The sequence below is a fragment of the Stegostoma tigrinum genome, chromosome 25, assembly GCF_030684315.1.
Source record: "Stegostoma tigrinum isolate sSteTig4 chromosome 25, sSteTig4.hap1, whole genome shotgun sequence".
Lineage (NCBI taxonomy): Eukaryota > Metazoa > Chordata > Chondrichthyes > Orectolobiformes > Stegostomatidae > Stegostoma > Stegostoma tigrinum.
The window spans coordinates 13,887,718-13,911,013 of NC_081378.1; the positions used below are offsets into that span (position 1 = coordinate 13,887,718).

At 41.9% G+C, this 23,296-nt stretch overlaps 1 protein-coding gene across 7 annotated transcripts in view; it reads right to left on the minus strand.

Annotated features, from left to right (window-relative positions):
• The window catches only part of plxna4 (plexin A4), a 658,721-nt gene that overhangs the window by 318,539 nt on the left and 316,886 nt on the right, over positions 1 to 23,296 (minus strand). For all 7 annotated transcript variants that reach the window (XM_059654487.1, XM_059654491.1, XM_059654488.1 and 4 more), the window contains exon 4: positions 8,382 to 8,513. In XM_059654487.1, coding sequence (XP_059510470.1) covers positions 8,382 to 8,513 — 132 coding nt within the window. The remainder of the gene's footprint in view (positions 1 to 8,381; positions 8,514 to 23,296) is intronic.

Consider the following 23,296-nt stretch of genomic DNA (forward strand, 5'->3'; position numbering starts at 1 on the left):
TCTGCTTTCCGGGGAGACCACTCTCTCCGTGACTCCCTTGTTCGCTCCACACTGCCCTCCAACCCCACCACACCCGGCACCTTCCCCTGAAACCGCAGGAAATGCTACACTTGCCCCCACACCTCCTCCCTCACCCCTATCCCAGGCCCCAAGATGACATTCCACATTAAGCAGAGGTTCATCTGCACATCTGCCAATGTGGTATACTGCATCCACTGTACCCGGTGTGGCTTCCTCTACATTGGGGAAACCAAGCAGAGGCTTGGAGACCACTTTGCAGAGCACCTCCGCTCATTTCGCAACAAACAACTGCACCTCCCAGTCGCGAACCATTTCTACTCCCCCTCCCATTCTTTAAATGACATGTCCATCATGGGCCCCCTGCACTGCCACAATGATGCCACCCGAAGGTTGCAGGAACAGCAACTCATATTCCGCCTGGGAACCCTGCAGCCTAATGGTATCAATGTGGACTTCACCAGTTTCAAAATCTCCCCTTCCCCTACTGCATCCCTAAACCAGCCCAGTTCGTCCCCTCCCCCCACTGCACCACACAACCAGCCCAGCTCTTCCCCTCCACCCACTGCATCCCAAAACCAGTCCAACCTGTCTCTGCCTCCCTAACCTGTTCTTCCTCTCACCTATCCCTTCCTCCCACCCCAAGCCGCACCCCCATCTACCTACTAACCTCATCCCACCTCCTTGACCTGTCCGTCTTCCCTGGACTGACCTATCCCCTCCCTACCTCCCCACCTATACTCTCTCCACCTATCTTCTTTACTCTCCATCTTCGGTCCGCCTTCCCCTCTCTCCCTATTTATTCCAGTTCCCTCTCCCCATCCCCCTCTCTGATGAAGGGTCTAGGCCCGAAACATCAGCTTTTGTGCTCCTGAGATGCTGCTGGGCCTGCTGTGTTCATCCAGCCTCACATTTTATTATCTTGGAATTCTCCAGCATCTGCAGTTCCCATTATCTCTCATGCCAAGCTGATATCCTAGATAAATCGAATCCCTTTCGCCAGCATTTGGCCCATATCCTTCTAAACCCTTTCATATTCATATACCCATCTAGATGTCTTTTATATGATGCAATTGTACCAATCGCCAATCCCCAACCCCCACCACTTCCTCTGGCAACTCATTCCATACATGCACCACCCTCTGTGTGGAAAGGTTGCCCCTTAGGTCTCTTTTAAATCTTTCCCCTCTCACCTTAAATCAATGCACTCTAATTTTTGACATCCCCACTCTGGGGAAAAGAGATCTTCTATTTACCCTATCCATGCCCTTCATGGTTTTATAAACCTCTGTAAGGTCACCCGTCAGCCTCTGACACTCCAGAGGAAATAGCCCCAGCCTATTCAGCCTCTCCATTTAGCACAAGCCCTCCAAACCCGGCAACATCCTTGTAAATCTTTTCTGAACTCTTTTAAGTTTCACAAAATCCTTCCTATAGCAGGAGACCAGAATTACACACAATATTCCAAAAGTGGCATAACCAATGTCCTGTACAACTGCAACATGACCTCCCAACTCCTATACTCAATGCACTGACTAATAAAGACAAGAGTACCAAATGCTTTCATCACTACCCTGTATACCTGGGGTTCCACTTTCAAGGAACTATGAGCCTGCACTTCAAGGTCTCTGTTTAGCAACACTCCCCAGGATCTTACTATGAAGTGCATGAGACCTGCCCTGATTTGCCTTCTCAAAAAGCAGCACCTCACATTCGTCTAAATTAAACTCTATCTGCCAATCCTTCATCTGATTTGTCAAATACCTTGCCTCATTAACCTTGAGAATATTTGATACAGCTAGTGTCCTCCTTATTAGTAAATATGTCATAGGAAACATACACTTAGCTATTTTAGCCATCTCATCTTCTTCAGTTTTTGCATTCCTGTACTGTGCACCACTGCCAAAATGTCTTATTGTTCTTTGCAAGTTATTCAGCAATCTTATCACTCAGATTTGTTCTGTACCTTTAATGTTTTCTAACCAGATCCTACCTTCTTTTGAAGGTAATTGACTTGTGTCACCATGGCTACTTGGAATGTTAAAGTGAAAAGGTCATAAACATCAGCATATTTAAATGACCATCAATGATTGTGTGCTGCTGCATCTCTGCTGTACCATTGAGTCACAAACCTATAGTGTTTCTATCAGCCTGTTTACAATACTCTGAGAGTCTTATTACTCTTCCCCAGCCTCAAAACAATAGATGATCTTAAATATTCCTCTTGGAATCACATTTTGAAGACCCTAAGAAAATTAGTTCATTATTGAATTCAGATGTTCACTCTTCTGATCCAAAAAAGGGCACTAAGCACTTGTTTTCATTGATTCTTTCACCACATCAGAAGCCAGTCTGAACTCATAAGATCTAAGTTTTCAATGCTTCTCTGAATTTCCCTGAATGCACTGAGTTTCAATAGATCTTTCTGTGGAGATATGTTTCCAAATGAGAATCTCCAACACTGTCCTTCCATACTGTCTGATATATCTACCCACCGTCTTGCTTAATTGACCATGCATTTGTCTTCGACAATGGCCATTAGCATTCTGTGTGGTTCCTTTCTGATTCACACATCATGCAGGGATTACCAGATCTGGAGTAAAAGGCTTGTGATAATGGGAACTGCAGATGCTGGAGAATCCAAGATAATAAAATGTGAGGCTGGATGAACACAGCAGGCCCAGCAGCATCTCAGGAGCACAAAAGCTGATGTTTCGGGCCTAGACCCTTCATCAGAGCTCTGATGAAGGGTCTAGGCCCAAAACGTCAGCTTTTGTGCTCCTGAGATGCTGCTGGGCCTGCTGTGTTCATCCAGTCTCACATTTTATTATCTTGGAGTAAAAGGCTTGGTTGTTTTTGCTCCAGACCATCACTGTCTGAAAGACCCTCAACAACTGCCCCACCTTAAGCATCTTAAGAGCTGTTACAGCTCTCCCACTGAGTGGATTTGACACTGCATCTATCATATTCAACAGTAAGTAACTCACTTCTCAACTCCTGAAAGCCCTCCCACAACCCATTAGGCACAAGTCAGGTGTAGGTTGGAATGCTCCTGATTTGTCTGGATGAGAGCAGCACTAATACTCAAATAGACTGGACAGAAACCAGGACGAAGCAGCCCATTTGAGAGCACAACAATGATCATTTTAAGCATTCAATGCTTCTATCACTGTGCTTTGTCACAGCAGTGTTGAAAGTCTCCAGGATGCACTGCAACAACGCTTTTGACAGCACCTTCCGAGCTTTAAGACCAAGGGCAGCAGATGGATGGGAATATCATCATAGCAGGTTTCTGTTCAAGTCACTTGTCTTCCTGACTTGGAACCATATTACCATTCTTTCACTGTCACTGTGTCAAACTCCTGGAAAGTCCCTTACCAATCAGCACTGTGGGCAACCCTGCACTGGGCAACTGCCTTAGTCTAAGGCAACAACTCACCACAAATTTCTCAACAACAAATAGGGACAGCCAATAAACATTGGTTTTCCTTCAGGCTCCCACACAAATAAATAAAGAGGAATAATAAGGAATAAACAGTATCCTAACATAAGTAATAGGCGCAGTAGTCGGCCATCTGGCCCACTATTCAAAAAGATCATTCAACGAGATAACCTCAATTGCTTCACTGGGCAGGGAATTCCAACCCTCTCAATTCCAGAATCAATATAACTTTGACAATTTTGAAGAAGAGTCAGGTTGAAGTTGAAACGTTAATTCTGCTTATGTCTCCTTAATTGCTGCCAGATCTGACGGGTTTCTCCAGTACTTTTGATTTTATTTCAGATCTCTAGAACTTTGTGTTTGTAATTTCACAACATCACATTGCCAAAGTAGAGTCATCAGGACTGTAGGTCAAACATAATCACTGGAAAATGACCAGTGGGTAGTACCAAGTGTATTTTTTTTTAAATGTAAGTTTTAGGAGATAATCATAAGAAATAACCCTGCAAGCACCAGTGGATACTTTCCCAACATGTGCTCATGGCGAACAAAGTTCATTGACACCAAATATTGGGTCTTTGGGAATGGGGGATGAACTTCCAGAAGACTGCTGTGGTCAAAACTAGGAATCAAACCATGGAACACATAAGAAAAATGATGATAATGTTCCCATTTTCTTTGAGCAGTATTTGTGTCTTGGTGTTACAAATAATACAGAAGTGGACAATGTTACATGTGATTCTGAAAGGATTAACACTAAGCACAGTCATAAGCACGATTCATTGCGATGATGTAAATGGACTTCTGAGCAAAACAGATTAGGACCTGGAAAATATGAAACCTAACATGCACTTCATTAAAGTCTCAAATGTCTATCATTTTGATAGAATATGTAGATATTTATTAACATGTAATAAATTATATTTTGTCAACTCCAAATGACTCTTCTAGTTATAACAGACACCATCACACTTGATGAAGCAGTTTCCTATAGTAAATCAGGTAGCAACATCCAGCATGATGAGCAGCTGATACTGTGTAATGACCACACATGCTGATGCAACATGGGGCCAACAGTGCTGCTGTAAATAAGCAGAGGAGAGAGAGTTTTCAGGTTGAATGAGGTCATTAGAGATGCTAGCTCATGTGAGAACCTACAGGAATAAGACATGGATTGGTAACGTAACCAACTTTTTTTTAATATAATCCCCATGGTGTGGAAACAGGCCCTTTGGCCCAACAAGTCTATACCAACCCTCAGAGCATCCCACCCAGACCTGTCCCTCTATAATTGTTCATAGATGTTCATAGAATCCCCACAGTGTGGAAACAGGCCCTTTGGCCCAACAAGTCCACACTGACCCTTGGGGCATCCCACCCAGACCTCTATCCCTCTAAGCCCCCTGATCGACACGTCCCTGCACACTATGGGCAATTGAGCATGGCCAATCCACCTAGCCTGCACGTCTTTGGACTTTGGGAGGAAACTGGAGCACCGAGAGAAACCCACACGACACGGGGAGAATGTGCAAACACCACACAGACAGTTGCCCAAGGCTGGAATCGAACCCGGGTCCCTGGCGTTGTGTGGCAGCAGTGCTGACCGCTGAGACACTGTGCTGCCCATGGAGATGCACGTGGAGAACCGTTCATCCCCATTCCCGACTCTAAACCCACAGCGTACATGTATATTCTACCTGTAAACCCTAATTTGCCCATTGTGTTTTTCACTTCAAAATATATCTCTACACTTTCCACATGAAATGCAGAGATTGCTGGGGTATAGCAGAGTGTGGCATCCAATTTCCAATAGCATTGACCCCTCTTGAACAATACGGTAAATGCCTGCTGTAGGGTAATATCAGCTGAGGGTGGAATGTTGACCAAGTCACAGCAAAAGCGATAATTGCCTGTTTCCCATTGTGCTATGAGACACATGCATGTCTCATCTCAATTAATTCAGTCTGATTCAGACGAGCGAGGTGAATCACTCGACATGATTGAATTTGCAAGCCAGCAGTCTGCTCTGGCATGTTGGCTGTACTTGCAGTTGTTGTCAACCATAACAAAATGCAACTGCCTTTCCTTTCATGACAGACACAGAATTAATTATTCAAAGGCATAATGCAACAACAAAAACAAAAAAAAACCTTCACTTTTGGGAGCATTCTTTAGGACAGGCCCAGAAGACACACAGTTCAGTTTGTGAAGATGCAGTGAAACCAGAATCATGAAAAGGTATGACGTCTTATTCAGCCATTTGATTGGTCTTGGCTGCCCTGCTCCTACACAAGAAAAATCAAACCACATAAGGTGCCTGGACTAGTGAACTGCCTGAGGGAAACCTGTTTACATCTGTGGAGCCAAAACTCAGGATTTTAACAGTTTTTTTTTACCTGTTAGGCTTTACAGGATGAGGCTGGAAAGGACTTATGCTGATATGTTCAGCCAATCAGAGCCAAAATAAATGTCACAGCAGACATTTTTGTTCCATTTTTCAGCTATGCATGATGGAGAAAAAAGTAACAGCATTGTTTGGAAAAACAGGTCACTTTGTAAAGATGACCTGTTGTATTTTATCTCTAGTATGGTCCGATTTGCTGGTGCTATGGATCATCTGAATTCTTTCTTTCTTTATTTACAGGAATTGGAGAGGTTAGTATCTATTAGCCATCCCTAATTTTTTTATTCTTGCATGAGATGTGGGCATCACAAGTAAGGCCAGCTGGCTTTCTGTCCTAGTTTCTCTTGGACTGACAGGCCATTTCAGAGGGAAATTAAGAGCCAAGCACATTGCTATGGGTCTGAAGTCACATGTAGGCCAGACCAGGTAAGGACAGCAGATTTCTCTCTCTAAAGGGCATTAGAAAACAAAGTGGGTTTTTTTATGGTTACATGGTCATCACTGGGATATGTTTTGACTCTAAATTTTACCGAATTCAAATTTCATCTGCTTTTGGATATGAATCCATGTCAGCTCCACTGACTCATTCCGTTTCATATCCTGGTTTCTGGACTATTAGGCCAGCAACATAATCAATACACAACCATCTTGAAAAGATAGCGCTGAGTTTCTACAATCCAACTAATACAGATACATCCACACTGTTGTTAAGGAGAGGATTCCAGGATTTTGATCCACTGATGACGAGGAACAGTGATGTAACTCCAAGTCTGGATAGTAGGAGACTTAGTTGGGGAGTGAGGGCATGGGCGGTGATACAGGGGAGGATAAATTCTTGACTGGCAGTGTTTCCATGCCCCTGCTATCCTTGTCCTTGCAGGTGATTGGGCTCACATGTTGAGAGAGCTGCCTTGGGCAATCGCAGTTGTATTTCACCCCACCATTATGTTGCGTGATTCAATCCCTTCCTCCCCACTGCAACGAGTTTAATGTTATCTCTCCCCTTTTTATTACAAAGATATTTATGTTGTTACTGCTCTCCATTTTAATGAGCTCAGGATTAACTGGAGCATGACCCTACCTCTCCTCGACAGAATTTCCGTCAATTACATCAGATATAATTGTGTAGTAATTGAGGAATTGGGTCACAGTGGTTGCTGATCCAGAGAGATCTTATGAGCTTCATTAAGAGCTTGTACTCTTGCAAAACCCTGACATACGCCGAATGTAAAGCTCCACTGACTCATTCCGTTTCATATCCTGGTATTTACAGCATACTGACAACTCCACTTTGACATTACATGCTGTGTTATCAAAGCTAAGCACTCTACCAAAGGTGACTTGGTTAAAAATACTCTTGAAAGTGACCCGGAAATCCAGGCCCATTCAGACAGGATTGGTGACTGCCCTTGTCACTGGCCCCTGAGTGAAGCAGCTAGTAAATTCCTTTCAGCAAGACAGTGTGACAGGAGTGTGAGTTGTCAGTGGTGATCTATCAGAGAAAAGGTCACACTACACTTCATGACTCAGCAGTGTTCAAAGCATGACAGCTCCAACCACATCGAACTGCTGTACCCTTGGATTAACATGCTCAATCGAGAGGCCCTGCTTGGAAAGGCCAAACCTTGCAACTACAAAGAGATTCCACATTGAAATTGAAAGGACATGCCAAGCAAATGTATGTTTATAAAATAGGCTGTTATGAGGAGAATGTTTCTCACAGGAAAAGAACAAATAAAAGCTGCTTTGGCATTCCATCAGGGCATTTTGGAAACACATCACGGCTTCCAATCTCTCAAATCATTGTTGATTTCCAACTTGGTGAGAACACACCGCCCACAATCTATTCCGCACTCAACTGTTCTCACCTATAAATGCGTTTTTCTTATTGGCCACTGCATCCTTAAGTTAAAGTGACCTCAAAATCCTTATCCTCTGCCATGCCATCTGTTTCAAAATAAACACACACACACACACACACACACACACACACACACACACACACACACACACACACACACACATACAGAATCATTGAATCCCTAAAGAGTGGAAGCAGACCTATCAGCCCATCAACTCCACACTGATTCTCCAAACAGAATCCCATCCAGACCCATTCCCCCCACCCTTTCTTTGAAATTCCACATTTCCTCTGGCTGAACCACCTAGCCTGCACATTCCTGGATACTATGGTGATTTAGCATGGCCAATCCACCTCACTGCACATCTTGAGCTGTGGGAAGAAACCAGAGCACCCAGAGGAAACCCACACAGACACTGGGAGGATGTGCAAACTCCACACAGATAGTCACCCGAGGTTGAAATTAAACCTTGCTGAGGTAGCAGTGCTAAGTGCTGTACTGCCCCATTCAGAATCTCATGTGACACCAAACTGAGCTTGTTGATTGATAGTGGTGCCCGCTGGAATTCAAATTTTGGCAACTTTCAGTTCCATTTATACAGTGACACAGCAGTGTCATGTCGCCAGCTTGTAAACATTCCAAGGCTGAGTCTTACCTGCTTTTCTGACATGACATACAGATATTGACGATCCACAGACAATGACATGTCTCGCAGAATGGCACCACTCTCCACAACCTGAATGGTTTCATACTGCAGTGCACCATGGGAAGGCCCGTCTACTCGGATCTACGAGCAACAGAGAGACAGAGAGATCACTTACTGAACATCTTTCAACTTTTAAAGCTGCTGTATTATTCATCATCTACATTTCCTCAAGCTTGTACTTATTAGACATTTATGTGGTCTCAAGTAGACTGTTCCCAGTGTTCAGCAGCATTGCTTTTGTTTAGTATCAGCCAATTTCCTCTGGATTCTACAGAAAGAAAAACAAGTTTGATGGAATCTAAGCATTTCCTGGCCCCTTTGGGAATTGAAGAATAAATTTTGATGCCAAGTTCCAGACGAGCTTTCTGACGATGCACTTCCAGTAAAAGTCACTGAATAATGTCACATGGTAGCCATGTTGAGGCTACATTGATCCCTGACTGAGACCAGTTAATTCTACACTAACTAGGGATACATAAGACTCAGGTACACAGATGGTGGTGGCACTGAATCGCTCTTCCTTTAGCAAACACTTTTAATCGAGTGTTCCATTGCCATCCTCATTGAAAAACACCTCTAATTTGGAAAAATATATTCTCTACATGCTGTAATCTGCTCAGAATTATTGACGTCGCACAAATGGGGAAGGATGTGACAGCTCAGCAAGACAGAGGTTTGAACTAAAGTCAAATGCAGCCTCCAGACTTGGGGAACATCAAGCCTGAGGCACCAATGCTTCATCCAGCATGCCTTCTACCAAATATGATATCATACAGCAATGTTGAGAGCCATATCAGAACATACAAACTCTCAGCAATATTTTCAATAAAGCAGAAAATTCCTAATTCACTTGCAATTGCTTTGAATTCCCTTTATTCATAAAGTTTTCCAGGACATTGCGATGTTAGAATACATGCCTAAATATTCTGTGATGATCGATCCAACATTGAGATGAACAAATAAATTTAACATTTCAGTTTGCTTCTTCCCACAATTAGCAACAGCCTAATCTCTGAATCAGAAGATTGAGGATTCAGGTACCAGTGAACGGAGTTGAACATAAAAGTCTCAGTCCACCACCACCACCAACTCCCCCCCACCCCCCCACCCCCCCCCCCCCCCCCAGTGGAATTCTAAAAGAGCACTGGGCAATGGGAGACACCATCATTCCAATAAGGCATTCAACCAAGATCCAGCTTATCTCCACAAGTAGGCATAAGTGATTCCAACAAATTATTTTAAAAAAGACATTTGGGAAATTTCCTTGGTGTCTTGGCCAACATTTAGCCTTCAATGAACATTACCAACAAAAAGCAGGCCATCTGGTTATTATTACACTGACCTCTGTAGGATTCCATCTCCCCACCCACCCCAAGGTTACCACTAAAGAATCTCCTTCATAACCTTTCCCCTCACCTGAGGCACGGTGGCCTTCAGGATAAACCAATGCCAGTCATTGCTAACTAGACAGCAGCCCATGATCTGCGAAGCCTATTTAATTTCAACAATAAGTACATTTGCAAAGTTTAATTGCAAAACATTCTCAACATCCTGAGGTGATGAACAGTGCTGTCCAAATTCTCTCTTTTCTTCCCTGCCAAGTGAGAGGACGATATTACAATTCTTATCTGAAAGTGCAGTTTGTCATTCTCTAACCAGGAACAGCATGGTATCAGATAAAGTTACCCCTTCATGCTCACTAAGCCTTTCTTCAGTTTGGAGAACCTTGAGCATTATAACAATCCATGAGCTTTCATTCACTCTCAGTAATGTTTCCATTCCTGCTGTACAAAATGCAAGCTATTTATTTATGTAAACTATGATGATCAACTTGTAGGGATACAGCTCATGCTAATTATGGTTGTTATGTACCAACAGGGGTAGGTTTACGTATTTAAGAAGAAAATGAAACATTTCGCAATCCAACACGTTTAGCTGAACGTCAGGTAATTAGTGAAGCAGGAAATTACTGTATTCAATGTCTCTCTTCCTCAGGTCTGTGACTGTTTCCTACTGAGAGGTGAGAATTAAAGGAATCAGTTACCAATAGCACTTGGCACGTTCTTCATTTACTGGCATATGCCCCACTGTGACCACAATCTTCCTAATGCCACTTGCTCCAGATTGTAGAGCCAGGAGTTACCAGAGATTGACACATCACAGTGGGTGGCGAATACACTTGTGTGTGGAAGATCCACTTCGCTCAGAAATAAAGTTTTGATCCCTATTCAGGGACTGATCTGATCAACCTTTGGCCCCTCAACCAATACCACCAAGAACAGATTTGTATCAATTATTTTTTTCCATTGCTGTTTATGGCATCTTGCTGTGCACACATGGCTGTTATTTTTACCCCCAAAGCATATACGAGGCCGCTCCACCAGCAAATTCTTTGTTGTCAAATGCTTTGGAATATTCAGGAAATATTAAAATGGTTTTATAAATGCAAGATCTCGCTTTTCTCTTCTATTTTACTTTCATGTTTGTTAAGATGCGCTGAATCGTTTTGATCATGTACTCCTGCTGTCTGGAATTGACTCAATATGCACATGCATGTCATTAAAGGGGTCCTACACAGTACTTAAACTGGCATGTCATTCTCATTGTCCAGATGTGAAAAGACAATAGCATTTCCCCTTCATTCCTAATATATTGAAATTAAATGGTCCAAAAATAAAAAATCTCAATCAACATTTTCCTATTCATTTCCATTAGATAGAATCTCAAAGGGTTAAATCTCTTGTAGTTTGCATCTATTTTACAAAGTCCCAGTGGAGTAAAATCTTCCTTCTCTCTCTCTCTCTCTCTCTCTCTATGTGAAATCCCAGTGGATCAAATAGTTGTTGCAACACTAACAAATAACTCCCTCAGTGTTTTGGCAGCTTGAGAAACATGCTAGGTTTTAATTAAGTATGGCCTTTTAGTGGTGGTTGATTGGGTAGCATCTTCTCCTGTGAGTCAGAAGGCTGTGAGAGTTGATGGCTCTCTCCACTTAAGGCTGGGACTGTCAGAAGGGTCAGCTTTCCAATGAAACATTAAACCACTTCTCAGTGAAGACTACAAACAACATGGATATCCTGGAAAGTATGGACCATTTTCCGTATCTTGGGAATCTCCTTTTTCAACAAAGACAGACATAGACTGCTAAATTCATAATCACCTCCTCATCCTTTGACTAACTGAGGAGAAGAGCATTTGAAGACTGCAATCTCAAAACAAACTCTAAGGGAAGGGTTCACTGGGCCGCGGAGATCCCAATCTCCTGAATGCTTCAGAAACTTGGATGACATAAAACATCTGCCGCAAAATGAACCACTAGCAGTGCCTTCATGAAAAATGCATTCCAACTGCACTATCCAATCTTGAGCCAAAGTACCCAGTACCCCTTTGACGTGATAATCTCTTGAAGCAGGGAGGCGATGGCCAAGTAGTATTATCACTGGACTGTAAATCCAGAGACCCAGATAATGTTCTGGGGACCTAGGTTCGAATCCCACCATGGCAGATGGTGGAATTTGAATCCAATAAAATATCTGGAAATAAGAATCTAACGATGACTATGAATCCATTGTTGATTGTCGGGAAAAACCCATCTGGTTCATTAATGTCCTTTAGGGAAGGAAACTGCCATCCTTACCTTGTCTGGGCCTACATATGACTACAGACCCACAGCAAGGTGGTCGAGCCTTAACTGCCCTCTGGGCAATTAGGGATGGTCAATGAATGCTGCATGGTCAGTGATGCTCTCATGTTAATGAATAAATGGGGGGGAAAAAAAAGTCAGCATAGTTGGCCAGGATCCATTATTTGTGCGCCTTGCACTAAACACTTGAAGCATCTACCCAACCTGACACTCAGTCTCCACTGGAGATGCCCAGGAAAACAGGAGAAACAGCTTTGGAACGCTGTCAAAGTATTTGCAAGGTGGTCAAACATCCCCAACAACTCCTGGGCGACTCTGGTTTGTGACCAACCAAAATGGAGAAAGTTTACTTGAGATGACAGCAGACTGTTGAGACTTCATCGGAACGCGCACAGATGAAATTGAGGCATCGGAGAAGGCACAAAAACACTTCAAACAACTTATCCATTCAACCCACCAAGTATCACCAGCCCTGCATGTGGCAAGAGTCTGCAAATCTCATGTAGACATTATCAGCCATTTCCAAAAGCATCAGTTCAAGAGGAAGCAAAACCTTCTCAATCCCAGCTATCTCAAAATGACAAAAACAACACCCTGCCTACCCTCTCAAGTGGATATAAAGCAGCCCAAAGCAGTATTTGTAAAAAGAGCAGGAGATTACTCGTTAGCGTCTCAGGTAATATTTAGACTAAACTTAAATTGCAAAAAAACACACACACAATCATGAACCAAAACCAAAAGAGCTGCAGATGCTGTAAATCAGGAACAAAAACAGAAGTTGCTGGAAAAACTCAGCAGGTCTGGCAGCATCTGTGAAGAAAACTATCAGAATTAATGTTTTAAATCCAGTGGCCTTTCCTCAGAAATTCTCAGGCAGTTCTCAGGAAGGGTCACTCTGATTTTTCTTTTCTTCACAGATGCTGCCAGACCTGCTGAGTTTTTCCAGCAACTTCTGTTTTTGTACAATCATGAAGCAAAACATTTTGCGGGAGTAAGTCAATTTTTCTGGGTGGGCTGAATGGCCTCCGTCTGCAGCATAACAATTCTGAGATTTTTTTTTAAACTTTGAAACAGCTCTTATCATTGTGTATCCTTTCACCATTTTGATATTGCTCCAAAAGGGTAACAATTTCCTCTCTAACTCTAACTCATGTCAATTGATTTAGACTTCCATTAACTCCCTTACCAACCTCACATTCTAGTGGTGTAACAAGCTCAAGGAGGTATTCCACAATGGTTGTGACCTATCCTACTCCACCTGAATATTTTCAAGTAAGATTGTGTATTCTCTGATCCTCTCTCATCCAAATGCTGCTCTATCAGTGCTAACCAATACCCACCTCCAGCACCTCCAATTCTAATGCTTATTCAGAGTACTTTCTGTATACATTGGGTTGACCTGACCTCCTACAACAGAAAGGAGTGGTACAGAGCACAAACAATAAAAAAGAAAATCAGAATACACAGTGGAGTACAAGGCAATGCAAATGAATACACTGGAAGATACTTGACAGCAAACAAATACAATAGGGCTCAGGTAGGTCAAAAGTGAACAGGAGAATACAGGAGAAGAAAGAATACATCATAGAAATACAAGGGATCTCAAGCGGGAACTGCAAAGTTTGAAGACGTGATGTTACTCTTCCCCTGATAGTAGGAATGCAGATGCTGGAGAATCTGAGATGACAAGGTGTAGAGCTGGATGAACTCAGCAGGCCAAGCAGCATCAGAGGAGCAGGAAGGCTGACATTTCGGGCCTAGACCCTTCTTCCCCTGTTTGACGTGCACATCAATATTTGGTAGCTGTTGTGCCTCAGGCCAGGAAGTAGAAAAGGGTGACAGGAAGGGAGAGAAGGTACGGATGTTCAGTGAACATTCAGAAAAGATCAGAGTGTCTCTAACACTTCCTGAGTACTCAAAGATCATTTCAAAGCAAGCAAGTCTCACCTTTCTTGCTAGGGTGAATAATAAGTAGGAATCACTCTGCAGTGCCCAAACCTTGAATGGCAACTAATAAACTGAAGATGGATATGGAAGCAGAGGATTAAAACCATCTCATGATAAATGACTGAATTACAGTAGAAACCTTGCTGTGTGAGCATGGGGTGAGCAGATTCAGTGCAAACCTGTGTTTGAGCCTCATCAAGCTCAGACAAGTGTGTCTCTCTGTACAACTGAGGGGTGGGATAGGAAATAAATCTTTTTAGTGTTCTCTTTTAAAAAAGAATTTTCCACAGATCCATTTTTCTTCTTCAATTGGAAGGGCTTGTAAATACATAGGCCATTATTCAACACAGGGCCCAGGGATTTTAACATCATTCTTTTGAAGTACATACTTTTGAAGTATTGCTGTATAAGAGATGCAGCATCCAAATCATGAGCACAGCAATAGGATTATGCCCAGGTATTTATTAAAAGTGCTGGCTATGGACAAATATTGCCAGTGGGGGAAGGGGTAACATTCTAACCATGGGCCAGAAGGTTAAAGTCTCATCTGTGCCAGAGGTGTGTCATAACATGCAACGAAGAAGATAAGTATAAATATTGACCAAGTAATTGAAGAGAATTCCATTACAATTCTTATTCACATTACCATGGGATCCTTTACAGACAGGATGTTTCTCATCCTTAAAGGCAGCACTTACAACCTCAGACAGTCAACCTAAATCTCTGCAGTTGTATCTAAGCCCAACACCCTGACTCTGAGGTGAGTGTGTAACCCACAGCAGACACCACAAATGTGTGTTGGCTCTCTATTTGAGTTACTCAACATTCTTAGCTCACCCCAAGAGGTCACTAATAAAATAGGGAAGTCCATTACATCCGAGACCAACAATGCTTTCACTCGTGGCATGTAGATAGTGGAGAGAACAAGGAGCTCGCTATTGGCTTTGATGATCGGCCATGATAACAATTGGTGGAACAAACTCAAAAAGGTGAATGGCCTACTCCTGCTTCTGTTTTCTGCAGTTCTATGCATCTCCAAATAGTGACTCAGGCCTGGAATTTCATCCAAACTTTGCTTTGCATCATTCTGGAGAAATGATACCAATTATTTGACTAATCCTGCTTCTAGGTCTAAGATTAGCAAAATTGGCACAGGTTCAGAGTCAAACTCAAATCCTTCTTGGCCACTGTGTCTCAGCAACATATCATCGATTCATTCAGTTCTCCCTTGTCATGATTTAACGGCTGGTCCATTAAACCTCTTGCATACACATGGTGGCTAAAGCATTGGAACAAGACATGTCTTCCCTCTACCTCACAGCACCTCCCACATGTATACTCTCCTGGGTGAGGTAATAATTCAAACACAAACGTAAAAATCCTCAGAATTCAGATTTCAGAAACCCCACATTTGTGTCCACGGGGTTAGCAGTCCGTGTTCAATTAATTCACCCAAATATAAATCTCCACACAAAAAAAACTCTCTTACAACTGGAAAAGCATGTTTACATCCTTTATTGGTCAGTAGGACAAAGCCACAAGGGAATGAGGCAATGATGTGTCTCAGAGCCCTGAATTCAGGAGCTGAGTCAGCACCGAGGGCCACAGACGGGCTCATACAAGCAGCTCTCACTCGAAGAATCCAACGCAAGAAATAATACAATGTGCAGCTGTTCTACACTCCTTGGAAACATTCTCAAGTTGCTTTTCAAAGGAACAGCCTGCGGGAAGCCAGCCTAATGGCCCATTTACTGCCTCATTGTTCAGTGATATCGAGCCCCAGCTACTCTATTTTGTATTTCATCAGATCAGTTCTCTTCCCAGCACCATGAAAAACAAAAGGGGTACGGATCCTCAGTTTCTCCCCTCCTGTGTACAACTGGGGCCCTAACCTCAGCTGACCCTGCAGAGCAAACAAACAGAAGCTCTAAGGAAAAGCTTATAAGCGGTGTCTCTTTATTGTTAGCACTGTAAAATTAACTGTTACCAGCTGATGTTTGGGGAGCACCACCACCAATCCTCATTTCTAACTATTTTTAAGCAATCTGTTTGGGACATGCCTCAGGGTTTGGACCGTGTCTTCTGGCCCAGGGAGAGGGACACTACTATTCTGCTATAAGACACTCCAATCTTCTTTGTTAGACTGGATGTAAGTGCTGATTTGGTTAATGGCGGTAGAGGGTGTGCCAGTGACGAGTCTGAACAAGAAGAGGCACTTGTCTAAACAAGGTGGAGTTTCTTGCATGATAGCAACAGGTACAGCTTAAATTGGCGGGTCAAACATTAAGACTATCAGAAATCAGTGATGACACATCTGACTCCAGCGGAATCTCAAGTTTGCACTCTTTTTGTCCCTATCCAAGATTCTATCACATCATCAGTTTAGGTAGCGCTTGCTGTAGTTTCCAATATTAACTCTTTCAGAACCATTACCTTATACAACAGTTCAACGTGTCTGGGTTTCTTGAATACTATTTGTCTGCAGGTCTCTGATGTTCACTCCTCTTTCTTTGTTTAAGACATGACCTAAAACCTATCCTTTTTGAACGAGCTATTAGCCATTTGCTTATGTGACTGAGGCTCAAATTTTTCATACGATGCTCCCAACCTTGTGTAAAATTAAAAGCTTATGTACCTGTCTGATTCTGAAAAATGTTGCCTTCAATGAAGATGTACAAAACTAAAATAGGACTTTGTACATGCTTTGTTGAAGAAGAGTGCCCAAATCTTCATTTTACTTTGTCCAAACCCAATTTAATTTGCAGACTGTAATGCCTGTAATAAACAAACGTACAGTTTAAATTTTGTAGTTTCCAGTCTTAAGCAGGGTTCTTTGTTTCAAGAGCTCCAGTGAAAGAGCAGCTTAATTAAGAACGAACTGATACTGGCTCCTTAGTGACGCGAAAGCCTTTTCTGTTTGGAGCACTTACAAACAGCTAATTTAGCTCACAACTGTAAACTTACAAGACTGTGCTTCAGGGAGTTCAGGGGAAGGAGAGAAAGTGTGTTTTTTTTGGTTGCTTTAGCCTCAAAGAACTGATACTCGTCCTGCTACAGAGAATGAAGTTGGTTAATTAGCGAATATCTGGTAACTGGTTAAGGCTTCTTCGATTCCTTAAATTAGTATATATTTAAAAAGAAGTAAGTGGAAGATAATATATGTGAGTTGGAAATGATAAAAGGTGTGATGCCAGAATCCTACCCATACTGAGACCAGTGGCAGTGAGATGTCAAAAATCACAATACAACATGAATGCAGGGAAAGCAGCAGATTGGTGAGTAGGATTACTGAGCATTTTAGTCTTTAAACTAAAATTACGGTCTTTAGTTTGTGTTCAACTTTCTAGTCTGTTTTTCTCCCTACTCAAAATTAGTTAATTAAATCTCAGATTTACACTGGTATAAAATTATTCACCACAATAATGTGTAAAGATTGGATGATTCTTCAAGTGTAAAGACCTGCAATACTAGAGTAATCGATTAATTTATTGGAACGCAATGGTGACAGCAGAAGAGGTGATATGTCACTGCAGCAATATCTGGAAGCTCCTGGACACCATGGTTATTCAATGTGAACATGTCTATAGGAACTGTTGGCAGATCAAGGAACTTTGGGTCTGAATTGAAGAATTAGAGTCTGAAATGTACCACAGCAGGGAAGAGGAAAGTTAACTGGACAATTAGCTCCAGGAAGTGGCCACAGCTCATAGATTGGGCAATTCTAACTTGGTGTGAGATCAAGAACAGAAGGGCATGACTGCAGGTGAGGCAGATGTGGGTTCCTAGAAGTATCATTCAAGGAGCCTCAGGTCCTGCAACTGTCCAATAGTTATGAGGCTCTTGAAAGTCATATGGATGCGAGCAGGATCTACAGAAAGGATAAGCAAACTGGTCATGGTACTGGGAGCCGTTCAAGTGAGGGGGAAAACAGGAATGTGATAACAGATGGGAACAGTATAAATCTCGGGAGAGACACCCTTCTCTGAATCTGTGAACCAAAGTTCCTAAAGTTGTCGAGGGTCGGGAAATTCCCTCAGCACTGGAGAGGAACTTGAAGAGGGAGGGGATGGATGTAGTAATTGCCATGTTAACAACATTGATATGATATAAGGCAGGAGCATCTGCTAAAGACTTTGAAATTTGGGATTAGTAATTGAGTCATAGGCAAACTGGCGTCAGGTAAATAAAGTCAAGGAATTGAATGTGTGGCTCAAGGTTTACTGTGATGAGAATGGTTTTAGTTCCAGGGACACTGCAGTAGAAAGGAGCTGGGATTTGAACCACATTGGGATCAGTGGCCAGATGAACTCAATTACTTAGGTATAGTGTTTTAAAATAAGCTAAGGCAGGGAAGTTTCAGAGAGAGAATATGTCAGCTTATAAAGCAAAACAATCTGATGGCATGGCAGGCCAGCTGTTAACAGGAAAGAGACAAGTGTACAAGCATAAAAAATAGCAGCAAATAGGATCAAAAGAGGGAGCAATGATAACAATGTAAAATTAATGGATCATTACTTAGAGGGATGTGAAACTTGAAACAGAATAAACGAAATAATGGCAAAAATACAAGTTAATGAGTATCAATTTATTGTTATTACGGGGATGATTACAAGGAAATTAAAGCCGGAAATTAAATATGTACGGGTATGTTAACAGTCAAAAGGACAGACTGGAAGGAAAGGGTGGAAGGGTAGCTCTGTTAGTTCATGTCAAACAAGCATGATAGCAAGAATTGATCATGGATTGGACGGTATAGAATCTGTCAGGGTGGAGGTAAGAAATAACAAGGGGAAAACAACATTTTGTGGGAGTAATCTATAGGTTCCCCTAATACTAGTTTTACTACAGGAGACAGAATACATCAGGAGACAATGAAACCATGTAGGTAAGGCAATACATTTACATGGGTGACTTCAGATTTCTTGTAGTTTGAAAATCAAACTGTAGTGGTCACCTGGAGGATCCACACATGCAGAGTTTTTGACACAATTTCCGACAACAACACTGTGAAATCAGGTACTTTTGCTCTGGTAATGTGTAACGGGGCAGGTTTAATAAATGATCTAAATGAAAGATCCCCTAAGAAACACTGACCGTAACATACTAGAATTTAGCACTGAGTTTGAGAGTGAGAAACCTGGGTCAGAAACAGCTGTGCTGGGCATATATAAGGGTAATTACAGGAGTGTCAGACATCCTTTTCAAACTGGGAGCTCGCTGTGAAGGAGTTGCGGTGTCACAGGCTCGCCACATGTGAATAAAGGGTGATAGGATATCAGCCTCTACGGAATTATTTTAGGCTGTGCCTGTACTCACTGGAATTTAGAAGAATGGAGGAGACCTCATTGAAACATGTACGTTTCGAACAGAGCTTGGAAGCATGAATGCTGATTGTTTCCCCTTGTGGAACAGCCTAGAACCAGAGGGTATAATCTCAGCGTAGGCTGTCATCCATTTAAGACAGAGATGTGGAGGAATTCCTTCTCTCAGGGAGTAGTGAGCGTGTGGAATTCCTTATTGTAGAGGGTTGTCTTGACTATATAGGTTCAAGGCTTATACAGACAGATTTTTCATCAGTGAGGGTGGTCATGGGGAAAGGGCAGAAGAGTACAGATGAGGATTATCAGATCAGCCATGATCTCATTGACTGCTACAGTAAACCTGATGGGCTGAATGGCCCACTTCTGTTCCTGTATCTTATAGCCTAATAATTTTCCCAAACAAGAACTGGAATAACCATCCATTGTGCGCCTGTAATTTCTGGATTAAAAACAATTTTATATATTAATTAAATGCAGACCCATGAATAAATAACAATGTTCAGAACATTGTTATCTCAACTCACCTACAAAATGGGGAAAACCTTGTTAGTGAAACTGGCATTTAAAGTAGGAGGAGATTGAATATTAATTGCTGGGCTGCAGAAGACCCTTTACTCTCTGACTCAACAGCGAACTGAGAAGAAAACTAAGTATTTGTGCATTTCTTACCATGTTAGGTAATACATAATTACACCTAATCTTTGAAATACAGTTTGACAAACTTCTAACTTACACTCGTGGGCAATTGTTTTGGAAACATTTTCATATATTGGCATGGCGTACCGTCATATACACAGTATGTTACATATAATATATTGCCCTATACAGTATTGGATAAATCATAAATGGTTGAATAACAGTATACATTTGAGAGAAAATTTATATGAAAAATGCATACTGGAGAAAGAGAAATATATTTAAAAAACATTGATCAGGCAAAACATACTAAATGTGCTAAAACAAAATTTGAGGTTGTGGTGGCAGCATTATTTGAAAAAATTCCCTAATGTGAAAATCACTCAAAAACATGCTATTATCAGAAAATATTATAGTTGTGAGATACCTGTATATATGCAACTTGTTGCAAACCAAGCATCAAATTGTCTCCTAATGAAACTCTTTAGCATATCTATTCACTTCCATAACATTGATGGCTTTTTTTCAGAACCCCTAGAGTGTAGAAACAAGCCCTTCAGCCCAACAAGTCCACGCCAACCCTCAGAGCATCCCACCCAGACCTACCCCACTGTAACCCACCTAATCTATACATCCCCAAACACTATGGGCAATTTAGCATGGCCAATCCACCTAATCTGGACATTTTTGGACTGTGGGAGGAAACCGGAACACCCGGAGAAACCCACACAGACACAGGGAGAATGAGCAAACTCCACACAGACAGTCACCGGAGGCTGGAATCAAACCTGGGCCCCCGAGTTCTGTGAGGCAGCAGTGCTAACCACTGAGTCACCGCGCTGCCCCTGGCTCTGGCACCACTCAGCATTCTATTTTTACAGGTAGTTTTGATATGATGCATGTTTCATTAATGCAAATGGCCGTAACGCTGTTTGGATAGCGTGATCTTTCTACTGTACAGGTATAGCAATTTTCTACAGCGATTTCCCTATAACCCAATTTTCTGCGGTGGTTTTCTATAGTATGATTTTCTATCGTGCAAGATCACGCAAGAACTCAACTATCACATCACAGAGAGAACTACGTGTAGCTCTAAAGAGATGGTCACCCCTCAAAGCATGCTGATCTTTAGGAACATAAGGAAAAGGAAACAGGACACAAAGGAAAGGATTAAATTTGCATTTTTTTTTCTGAATTCACTATATTGAATAAGGTTAGAGCCGTTTTCCATCGGCGAAGTGTCAACAGAGCAGCACAGTGGGAGCCAAACAAGAATGAGAATTATGAGATGATGAGAAAGGCACCAATCTCTTTCTAGCACTGGGTCCATTTTCCATCCAATCGAGACACGATAAAGCAAAGCTACAAGATAACACAGAGGAACAGGTATAAGCTGTTAGCCCTTCAAGCACGTTCCACCATTCCATGGTTGAACCATATCTTAACTCCATCTATCCACCGTGGTTCCATGATCTTTCATACCAAAATCTATCATCTCAGTATCAAAATTTCCACTTGATTCCCTAGCTCCAACAGCTTTTCAAGAGAGTTCTTGATTTTTGATATTTCAGATGAAATACTTCCTGTCCATACCCATGAATCTGGCTCTGACTTCAAGATTATGGAACCTTCCTCCAGATTCTCCCACCACAGAAAATAGGGTAACCGTGGCTCCATGATCTTTCATGCCAAAATCCATCATCTCAGGAACCTTCCTCCAGACTCACCCACCACAGGAAATAGGGTAACGGGAGAGAAATGATCAAACCTTTTAGTTCATTTCCAACCTCTCAAACTGATCTCCCACACATGGGGGAAAGCAAATCTGATGCTGTTGACAAGTGATGTAAAGCCTGCACCTCATTCCTTGTCAGTGCTGGTTATTATGCCTGTTCATCAGATGAGGAGTTACTGAAATTTTCAATTACTGCGTGTCATACTTAGTTAGCCATCACTGTGCAGCCAGATTCAACTAAATGCAAGGGATGGACTTGAAATATTTCAACCTATTCAAAAGAACCTTTTTATTCCATGTCTTCAGGATTCAGATGAGGAAATGCTTTTGTTTAAAATAGCCTTCAACTGAAAGCAAATTCAGTTCATTACAAAATAAAGAATGCATTTGCATTTGAGTTCCAAAGAAGGTTCAGATTGGACTCGAAACGTTAATTCTGCTTCTCTCTCCACAGATGCTGCCACACCTACTGAGATTTTATAGCACTTTGTTTTTATTTCAGGTCTCCAGCATCTTAGTCATTTGCTTTTGTTGTATTTCTGAAGCATCTTTCAGGACTTCAGGTTGTCCCAAAATAACTTAGTCAGTTTTGAAACAGTCACCATTCTAATGTGAGAAATGTGGCAGCCAATTTGCGCATTATTAGCTTCAGTAAACATTAATGCGATAATGGCCAAATAATCAATTACTACTGGTGTCGCTTGAGGGATAAACATTGCCCAGGGCACAAGGGATAACTTCCTGTATTTTCTTCAAAGTAGCTGCTATGGGATCTTCCATATCTACTGTGCAATCTAGATACAAGACTCTTTTAAAATAATGTTACTATCTGCTCACTTATGCTGGGAGATCATTTCAGCAGATTTGATATTTAATCCCAAATGACCCCATGTGATTGTTTGTCAGCCACTGGAAACTTGTTCAGTAAGAGGATCAGTAAAGATTCTAATCCAGTTCTCACTTTAAATTGATACAAACTTGATGTCCAGCAAGGAAAACTGATTCCAGAAACTGTCAATTATTCCCATTGCTTCTTTCTTTTGACCTCAGGCACACCAACAACTGTAGTTGAAATTGCACTTATATCTAAGGATCAAGCTTTGTACCAAATTGTCCTGTGTCTCAGGAGACGGTCTGATGCTTGGAAGATTGCATCACAAAAAATTCTTACAGGAAGGAACAGAGTTTGTGCTTCAAGCCTGTTCTGCCATTCAATAAGGTCAAGTCTGACCTGCAATCTCATTGCTGCATTTTCCCATATCCCTTTTAATCAATTATACAGAGTGGGATTGTCACTCAGCAGTTTTGAAGGGACTGTACTGAAAGTGGAAGTTAATGCCCGGCTTATTGAACAAAGTGTCACAAGGGCATTGAATGTGTATCATTAATATATTTCCTCCTGGACCCATTTGCCAAAAGAATAAGAAAGGGGAGAAGATACTTTTTCTCCACGTAAAATGCTGCAATCTAGATTTCATTGCCTGAGAGGATGCAAAATGTTCAAAACTACATACAAAAGGGGGTTTAGAGGAAGAGAATCCCGACAGTGCAGAAAAGGGCCATTTGGCCCATCAAGTCTGCA